General features: G+C 39.1%; 1 protein-coding gene across 1 annotated transcript; it reads right to left on the bottom strand.

Moving 5' to 3' along the window:
- Nucleotides 1-2931: 2931 nt before the first annotated feature.
- Nucleotides 2932-8081, bottom strand: LOC101159188 (carboxypeptidase A2). The gene is made up of 11 exons (XM_004069383.2): nt 7931-8081; nt 7282-7363; nt 5824-5958; nt 5636-5734; nt 5180-5281; nt 4882-4983; nt 4176-4286; nt 3891-3981; nt 3512-3711; nt 3277-3361; nt 2932-3188 (listed from the first exon to the last, which is right to left on the bottom strand). Exons 1-11 carry the CDS (start codon nt 7993-7995, stop codon nt 3001-3003), a joined length of 1260 nt encoding a protein of 419 aa, XP_004069431.1. The 5' UTR covers nt 7996-8081; the 3' UTR covers nt 2932-3000.
- Nucleotides 8082-10507: the final 2426 nt, after the last annotated feature.

Here is a 10507-nt window from a genome sequence, read left to right as displayed (position 1 = left end):
GCAGAGTTTCCCGAACGGCGTGTTTACATGAGCCATTTTATTCTGATCAGGCATTTATTCCGATTACTTTTGTCCATGTAACCGCCGCATTGACTGAAAATAAAATTAAAATCAATCCTCCAAAATGCTACTTAGACACCGCTCATTCCGTGAGACAATTAAAGCGATAATGCAAAGATGGGATTGCATTTTCGTTTCCACATCCACAGTGCAAAAAGGGTTGCACAATACATTTCCAGTCAGCAGTTCCAGGAGGAGGTAGGGCAATGACATCAATGCTCACGCTTCTTCTGTCACTACTGCGCGTATTTGTCGTTGGGATCCTTTTACACAGACTGGGTTGGAATTTCTGGCTCTGTCTTTAGTTGGTTCAAGTCCTATCTAGAAGACAGGAAATATTTTGTAGAAATTGAAAGTTGTGTCTGAGACTTCATGACCTTGAACTGTGGTGTGCCCCAGGGATCAATCCTGGGACCCCTTTTGTTCAACCTCCACATGCTGCCACTAGGTCAGTTAATTCGAAGTAATAACATATCTCATCATAACTATGCAGACGATAATCAGATCTATGTGTCACTGACAGCAGGTGAATATGAGCCAGTGGATTCCCCCAGTTATTGCATCCAAAAGATCAGTCCTTGGATGCAAAAGAAACTTTCTCCAGCTAAACTCAGACAAGACTGAAGTCATTGTGTTTGATCCACAGAAACAAAGAGAACGTGTCAGGAGTTGCCTTCACTCTCTGTCTCTAAAACCTTCAAATCAAGACAGAAACTTATGGGTAATCATGGACTCTGACCTGAACTTTAACAACCATATCAAGTCAGTAACATCAGCAGCATTTTACCAACTAAAAAACATTGCCAAAATCTGCAGGAGGCCTCGAGAGTAGACCTCCTGCTGGTTTTCCAGAAATTCTGCCTTATCTGTTGCTGGTACAAACCTGGATCAGGTATGTTTGGCCAATAAGGAGCTTAAATTCAATTAAATTCAATTTTTTTGTCTGCAGCCCAATATTACGATAGTGCTCTCAATGGGAATCATGTGGGTAATTGTATAGGAACATGACACCAGTAATAAAATACAAAAGGTAATTGCTAAACTAAGCTAAGCTAAACTGGGCATCCCTGCCATTAGACCCTCCTTCTCAGTAAGGAAAGACAGAAAAAAAAACGGATTCTGAAAAAAAAAGGAGAAACCTCACGGATGGAAGGAACGATCCTCTCCCAGGATGGACCGGTGATGTACCAGAACTCTTTGAGAAGAATTAGCTTATCTAACTCTACAAGTACATGTTTACATAGTCTAGCAGATGGGCTTCATCCAGATGGTGTTGGGGGATGGCTGGGAGCGCAAAATGAGCCAGAGGCTAGGTCTACAGTCAAGGACAGGAGCAGGAGCACAGATGAGCCAGAGGCGAGGTACACGGTCAGGTACAGGAGCACAGATGAGCCAGAGGCGAGGTACACGGTCAGGTACAGGAGCACAGACGAGCCAACTGGAATCTGGACTCACTCCTGCTCCCCTGGAGGGGAGTGGGAAAGAGGTACAACACATGAATTGCACTGTACCAAACAGAGGCATGGAGAACTAAGTAAGGGTTAATGGGCGACGAAGTGTGCGTTATTAGTTTTTAACGCACGCCGAAGCCTGTACTATCCGATGCGAAGCGGAGGACGGTTGCTTCCACGAACAGTAACAAGCAAACATATGTTTTCTATGCAACTGTAAATGTTACTTTAAAAAGTTAGAATAACTAAATAAATGAGTTATTCAACATTAAGGAGTAGGCACGTTTATTTTTCATTACATTTAGTTACATGTATAAGTTATATCTGGCCCTTTGAGGACAACCACTATGCTGATGTGGCCCTCGGTGAAAATGAGTTTGACACCCCTGACCTATACAGTCTGGTGGATTTTTTCACACTGCTTTTAACTTGAAAGCTGCATCATATGCATTTCTTCTTGCATTTTCCATGATGAGGGTCTGTTCGTGCTATTCATTCACAAAGCAGAAATTTACATTAAACTTGCATCTTCCTCGACACATATACCGCATTCCCCCTGTCTGACTCTTTCCTTTTCTGCTCGAGCGCCCCTAGCTGGCGTTAGAAAAAATGCATTAAAAAAAGAAACAATACATAAATTATCCGGATCATTGAATAAGCCGCAGGGTTCAAAGCATGTGACAAAAGTAGCGTCTTATAATCCGGAAGCGTCTGTATTTCCCCTAACCATTTTGATTGAGGGACTTGGTTTTGAAGCATGAACTACTCATTTTGAGCGGTTGGCTTGCCTTTGTGTAATTGACTTTCCATTTTGAGAAAGTGGCTCACTTTTGCAGGTTATCTACCATGTTTTACAGTTTACAATTACTGCTTTGAGAAACACCTCAGCAGTGGTACGAACTTAAATACTGTTGTAAGAAGTGAGTGACCTTGGTCGCCTTTCAGTCAGATTACTCAGCAGTGTTTTACTTGGTTACTCCCCTAGGGCGGTTCAGTTAATCAACTCACCTGTTCAGCGTCCTATTTAAGTCCAGGTGTGCAGTTGTTCACTCTCTTCCTTTACCGCAAGCGCTGCATTTGTTGCCCCACCCTCCTCCCCGGCTTCCACCTGTGAGCTCCGTTGGGGGTAGTTTATTACCCAAAAGTTTTATGGAAATCTTTTCTTATGGAATTGCACAGAGCCTATGCCAAACTAAAATAATGTGAATGCCAAAACTAAAAACATGTGAAAATAATTAATTTTATTGCATGATTTGTCTGACTGAAATATACCAAAGTGACTGACAAAAACTGCAACTTGAGTAGTGTTTTGCTTTTGTGAATGAAGTACAATGTTGGAAAACTTGTTTGGTCTCTTTTAAAATAAACTCAACATATGTACATACAGACTATGATTACAAAAACAAAACGCAGACAAACATGGTTTTCAAGATTTTAATTGCTCACAGGATGAAAGCTGGATCTAAAATCCATGGATGAATAGGCATCATCAATAAGGGTGATCGCGGACATACTCCAAGATGTGCTTCAGAGCAAGCCACGTCTCTGAAGCTGTGGGAATGATCTGATTGGCTGGTAAAAGAAACCCATAGTAACCGGTGTCTCTTAGCTCAAATGCAAATGAGTATTTGATGCCTGAATCATAGGACCAGTCAATGCTGCCTCCGCTTGCTGGATCTAAAAGAATTGAGAAAAATTTTAAAAACATGTGTATTTGAACAACTTTTTTTCATATCCTGAAAAATTTGAGGGAATAGGTACTTACAAATAATGTTGCAAATGTTTCCAACTTTGTAATAGGTGCCATAGAGGGAGGTAAGTTTCTGTGCAGCTTCTCTACCAATAGAATCCTGTAAAAATGTCCAAAAAAGTTAATCATGATGCCAGAGCCTTGTCTTTCCAAAGAAGAAGACAATCCAAAACTTTCCCTGATCACCACAGCTTTCCAAAATGTAAATTTTCAAGATAGTTCTGTTGTTCCCTCTTATCTCCCTTCTTACCAGCTCAGCCTTATCTGCCACATCTGCGCAGGTATAGCCGTAGGGATACATGAGCAGCTGGGAGTAGGCATGAACAGAGATGAACGACTTAAAGTTGCCATGGCTCTTGATCAAATCCACGACATTCTTCACCTCAATCTCAGAGTGAGCAAAGGGACCGTGATAGGAATCAGAGCAGGGGCTTGTACTGGCACCAGGACCTGCACAGAAGAACTTTCAGTCACAGAAAAGGACGGTATGCATTGCAGGAAAATTAGGAAATGCATGGACAGGTACACATAAAGTCTTCTGAATTCATGGTGCCTTAAGTAGCAAGTGTACTAAATCATTTTATAATATCATAAGACATATATGCTTGAGGATAAACATATTTACTAACCACCGAAGCCTGCATCCCAGTTTCTGTTGGGATCTACTCCACGACATGATGAGCCAGAGTTTATAGAACGGGTCTTGCGCCACATACGGTCCTGTGTGTCACACATCCAAACGCATGTTACTGTTCAAGTCTTTTTTTTTCCACACAAAAAAACTGAAAGCTTACCCAAAATAATTTACGATAACTGTCAAAAATAACTCTCTTTAGGGATAAGGATATTAAATAAATGTAAAATGTCAAAACACAACAAGGACGTTAAACTTGGCAGGAGTTGAGTTCACTTACATTAGTGTGGGTGTAAACATAACCATCAGGGTTGGCCAGAATCAGCATGTAAATATCCATGGTGTTTAAAAGGGAGGTGAGGGAGGTGTCACTGCCGAAATCAGAGGCAATCTAGGCAAGACAAAAAAGAAATACTTTTTGAAGATCCTGAAAACAGCATCAATTATTATTTAGTTATGTGATAATTTTTAATATGACAACCATTCGCACCTGACCATGGCTCATGCAAAGGCCAAATCAAACTAAAAGTAAGTGGCTTGTGCTTATGTAGCGCTACACCACCTTCATAGAAGGTCCAAAGCGATATACAGTCACATATACAGTTTCGCCCAAGGACACTTCAACAAATGGGTGGGCAAGGGGGGAACCGAAGCTACGATTATCCGATCAGAGAACGACCGCTTTCACTTCTGCATTACAGCCAACCTGTACAGCATTTACCACTTGGGTTGAACGTTATCCAATTTAGTACTAGTAGTAATGTTTTGTGTGTTTTCAACAGAATACAATGTAGTCTTAGCAGCACCTGCAGCAATTCTTCTACTTTATTAGAAAAACATAAAGAGTTTAAACCACTTCAGTTATCTAGAAGAGTTTCTACATTTTCTTGACAAAGAAATCATTAATGACCAACGTACCAATGTACTTCAGTTTTTTTATTTTTACCTGGTAATGACTTGAAACAGTTCTCCTTCACATTTTGTACCTTGTTTGCTGTCCACAGTCCTGTAGCGGGAGACACCCATTCTCTGGAGTGGATCCCTGTGTCAATCCAGATGGCAGGGCGGTTGGCGCCACCAGTGCTGAACTGAACACAACGTCGACAAAACACCAAATGATTTCCCATGACTCTTTAAGTTAATACTTTTAAACTTTTAAGTATTTGAAACGTGTCTTTTATGATACTGAAGTCTCATCATTGATTGTGTTGCATCAGTGATTCTGTATTGATGTTATGAGCACTTCTGTAGAGAAGCTGAAGTCTCTGTGATGAGGAAACCTACCTTGAGGACATACATGGGCCTGTTCTCATAGGATTTGCCAATTTCTTCTTTGGTGACCAAGTTTGGATATTGAGCCACCAGAGTGTCCATCCAGCTGTAGATCTGCAGACAGTAGAGATGGATGAGATGCTGCAGTCCAGATACTTCTAGCATTTCTGACTAACTATAGATACAAGAGCACACCTTGCACAGAGCTGAGAGTTCATTCAGCTCATAAACACTGTGCCCGTTCCTCTAACAGACTCTCCAAACAATAATTATTTAATGATTTCTGAAATAGCTTTGTTTATATGTCACTTTTAGTATTTTTATATACATTAAATAATATTAGTACATTTGAGTTAAGATAATATCTTGTAAATTAAATAATTATCTTCGACCACAGCTCCACCGAGAAAAAATTTGAATCATTTGATTTAATTTAAAGCCAGTAAATGCATGTTTGTGCAAACGTACTGTCTCCAGAGTATGATATGCTCCAAAGTTGATGTTCTTAGTGCTACGCTCCTTCTTTTGGTTCTCCTCCATTTCAATTTTCTCCATTTCAATAAGCCCCTAAAAGTGACAAAGACATCTGTTAAAGTGCCAGAACGCTGGAACAATAGACTGCATAAATATGTGATTGTTTCAAAAGAATTACAAACTTGAAGGTTTTGGATGATGATGGTGAAGGGGATGTTGTGAGTGAGGAAGAAGTCCTTTACAGAGCTCAGACTGGAACTGGGAACTCGGATGTCAACTGGAAGGTCGGTGGAAACTGGGTGAAGCCAGAAGTCCAGCTGGAATCAAAGACAGTGAGATTTCTCATCATAAAATTCTGAGCAGGACGGCATGTTGCATCATTTGCTGCAAGTGTCATCATTAGAAAAGCAAAAACATTATTATTCATGCTAAACCGGGACCATGTATATGCTGTCTAAACTTTCCCGGTCTTTGCATTTTTCAAAATATTTTCTCATTTTCTTCAAAAAATGCAGCCGAACCTCGTGGTGAAAGATGATAGACAGACCTGCATTTGATTTAAAGACTCAGTCCAATGAAAATGGTGTTCTTGGTCTTTTTAACATGTCCCTGTGACATTTTTTTGATGATGGAGGATATAGTTAAAGAAAATTATGTCATGGTTACGGCTGGGCTCCAGCCTCTCCCCCTCCTCCTCCTCTGCACTCACCTGGTCTCACAGCTGTTTTCAGTTTCTCATTAGTGTGGTTGGGTATTTAGGTTTCTGTCTGTGGGCTTTTTTGTCGCAGTCTCCTGTTTTGCCCCGACGTTTTTCTCATGTTTTGTCCCTCATGCAATTTGGATTTTGATTCATTAAATCCTTTGGCTTCGCAATCTCTTGGATCTGAGTTCTTCCTGCTCCTGGGTTCTTTCTGATTGCGAGCCGTAACTAAATTAACCTTAAAAATCGAAAGTTTCTTAGTTTTTTTGTATTCAAATCATAGTGAGTTAGGAACAGATGACCAAAAAGCCATTCGGAAAAAAAAAATCGTGTTTGTGACGTAGAAAATACGTCTCAATCTCCGTGCTCTGCATCTGCTTGTGGAGGACTAGATCCATGAATGTCTTTGTTTTCTTTGTCAGAGCTGGAATCTGGTTAAAATCTGTACGACTGGATAGCTCCTATATTGCTAGCCAATTTTGTACCATTTGTTGGGGGTGTACATGGTCAGTGGGTGACAGACGGTGACGGGAAGCGGGGCTTACTTACAACTCAGGAGCAAATTTCTAATGACCTATGCTGCTCTACAGAAACTATGTCCTGGGAAATGACACAGGCTTTTTGAGTTTGGTTAAAAATAGCATAATTATGATTAAAAGACCACTCCAAATAAACAAATGAGACCTAGCATAAGAGTTTGTGCAGAGAACTGGAGTTACAAAGAGCTGTGAATGTCCTGACATAAGAAGATCACTGCTAAAATAAAATTACATTTCACAAAACATCTACTAGACCATAGAAAAATTAAAACTATTCCCTATAATAGACATTTATATTGCCCTAAAGTGCATTAAAACCTGTTTGGCAGAGAAATGATCACTGCAGTTGAGCTTGTGTGTGTTCGTATGGCAAGTGTGTGTGTGTTGTGTAGTGTGTATACCTGCCATTCCTCTTCATGTTCCAGAGACTGGAGTAGACGAAGCTGTTCCTGAGATTGCAAATTGATCCTTAAAACCTGATCACTAAAAATAAAAAGAAATTATTTTAAAGTGTTTTATAGGATATGAACTATTTTGATTGTTTCTTAACTGTTTTATGTTAAATTACAAAAGACTTTAAAAAATGCTTCCAAATCAACAATTGTAAATAACAGTTTAGTGTTTGCATTTCATGAAAAGATACAATATTTTTTTTAAAAGTGACATGCTGTTTTTACTTTTTGAAGGCATTTGTGTATTTATAGCTAAGTGGGGTCAAACAACTCAAACAGAAAAGTCATTTTGCCAAATTTTTAAAACCTTACCTTCATAATCTTAAAGAAGTACTAAATACAGAAGTTAATATTAAGTCTAATGGTTAATTTTCTATTTTTTTAACACCACAAACTTTAACTGAAGTCATAATAACGTGAACAAGATTCGATTTCAAATGGTGAACATTCGTGTTTAACAATAAAAGGATGAAGCAGCATGAAGAAAACTTAGTTATGAAAACGGCATGGCTCACCTCAAACCTGACAGATTAAAAAACACAATTAGTGAAGTACAGACATTTTTTTTGTAAAATAAGTTGGTTAATTAAAATTATACCCAATAAAAGTCTTCTCTGCTTTGGCTGCAGCCACAAGCACCAACAGCAACCAAACAGCCTTCATCTTGGTTCAACGTCCAGACGGTTCTGATGATCCGCAGCAACTTTTTTAGCCTTGTAGCTGCATCAGGTAACAGGTGGGCTGATCTCATGATGGAGAGTTTATGTTCCAGGAAAAGATATTCTGAGTCACAAACATGTTGATTAGGCTGGATTTTATCTGCACTGCTGCAGGTTTCTCACAGGTATTTTAGAGGCCTGGTGAAATTTTGACTTTATACAGTTACAATAGTCAAGCAAAAAGAAATGCCTTTGTCATCCTGCACAAACACCTGTAAACCATGATATGAGGACAACGCAAAAATAAAAGGCCCAAAGTGTGCCAAGAAGATATCTCCCACACCATTTCACCACCAGCCTGAACTGCTGATACAAGGCAGGATGGATCCAGGTTTCATGTTGTTGATGTCAAATTCTGACCCTACCATCTTAATGTGGCAGCAGAAACAGACTCATCAGACCAGACAACGTTTTTCCAATCTTTTATTGCCAGTTTTGGTGAGCCTGTTTGAATTATAGCCTCAGTTTCCTGTTCTTAGCTGACAAGAGTGGCGCCTAATGTGGTCTTTTGCTGTTGCAGCCCATCTTCCTCAAGGTTGGACATGTTATGTGTTCAGAAATGTTCTTCTACAAATCTCAGTTGCAACCAGTGGTTATTTTTGTTCCTCTGGCCTTTTTATCAGCTGAAACCAGTCTGGCCATTGTCCTCTGACCTCTGGCATCAACAAGGAATTTCCACCTATTTCTCTTTTTTGGACCTTTCTCTGTAAACTCTCAAAATAGTTGTCGGTGAAAATCCCAGTAGATCAGCAGTTACAGAAATCCTCAGACCAGCCCGTCTGGCACCAACAAGCATCCCTGAAATCACCTTTCTTCCCCATTCTGATGCACAGTTTGAACTGCAGCAGTTCGTCCACATGTCAAAATGCACTGAGTTGCTGTCATGTGATTGGCTGATTAGAAATTTGCATTAGGGATCAGTTGGACAGGTGTTCCTGATGAAGTTAGTGAATAGCTAGTGAATGGATAATGTCAGTTAGCATGAGGGAAAGTACGGAAATTGCCAGATGAACATGTTATGTCTTGTTTTATTTATTTCAGTTTTGTCCAGACGATACACAACATTCAGAAGCTCAAAAATGATTGTCCCTCTGACTCCAGATAATTAATTTCTGGTAATTCTTAGCAGTTTAGTTAAAGAGGTCAACTTCACCCACAGCTCACTGCAAAAAATGAATCTCAAGGAAGAAAAAAGACCCTTGTTTCAAGGAAAAAAGTTTTATTTTCCGTCTTGCAAGAAAAATAATCTTATTAAATAATATTTTCAATGGTAAAATAATCTTAGTGAGTAGATATTCTTTTTCTTAAAATAAAAATTCTTGATGAGACTATACTTCTCACCCCACTGGCAAATTTTTTTGCTTAGTCAAAGATTTTTATATTTTTATTTTATGAAATTTTGACTTTATGTTAGGGGGCCTGCTTTTGTAGTGTTTATAGTTTTTAAGTGAGAAAGTAAAACTTTTCAGTCTGCCCACTCACAGCAGCAGAACCTTTTTTTTACAGACTGTGTATCAGTTTTCATTTTCAGGAGCAAGTACAAAAAGGAAAAAAAAAGAGAAAAAATCCCCACACGGAACATCAACCTTATACAAAGCAACAGCGACAAAAATAATGTATGACTGCAAAAAATGTAAAAAGAGGGATCGCGGTGGATTTTATCTGACCTTTATAAGTTTTTAAATATTCAGAATTTCTTTATTACAGTGTGTGGGGAGTCTTATTTAGAAGACTTCCATCTAAGTAAAATTAGGCACCTTGCTAACAAGGTATCAAACGTTGAAGCTGAGGAGGAGGATGAGAATCGTGTTTGTTTGCTTCAATTGTGACTGTGATAAAGATCTAAAAAGATTTTTCCAAATAGAATGGAAAGCTGAAAAAGACAAGAACAGAAACACACAGTGGTTTATTCTCATGTACATGTTTCTATTGTTAAACATGCATTTAGATACTGTCACCACTAGATGGCAACACATAAACACTGTGAATTCTGTCTTCATCTGTCAAGTTCCTTGTGCTATCCTAGGCACTTTACCATTGGGAGTTGGGTCATCTAGACCCACTAGACAGTGCTCTGAACCTTTTTTCTTCAATGATTTGTGATCTTCACTGGTGTCCATGGATTCCATGAAATCGTTCCACCTTTATCCACCTTTGTCATGGTAGGGAGAACACGTCAATGTAAGGGTGGGGTCATCTAAGATAGTACAAGGGTTATGGTGTCTTTCCATTCAGACTTTTGGTAATCTGCATAGCCTATAATTCAGCAAAAGTAGTTGATCAGCCTGACGTGAAATGTCACTGGAATATCAAAGAGCACTTGGCTGAGGCAACTTTGAAGAGCCGTTCCAAAGAAAATTGTTTTTTTAACTTGTGTTTTTTTCTTATGATGAAGGACATATATAGAGAAAATTAAGCTTAAAATTGAGTGCATCTTTATTCAAAAAATAAAGAAA

The sequence above is a fragment of the Oryzias latipes genome, chromosome 6 (genome assembly GCF_002234675.1).
Source record: "Oryzias latipes chromosome 6, ASM223467v1".
NCBI classification, from domain to species: Eukaryota; Metazoa; Chordata; class Actinopteri; order Beloniformes; family Adrianichthyidae; genus Oryzias; species Oryzias latipes.
The sequence above is the reverse complement of the archived record's forward strand: the minus strand, read 5'-3'. Positions and strand labels throughout refer to the sequence as shown.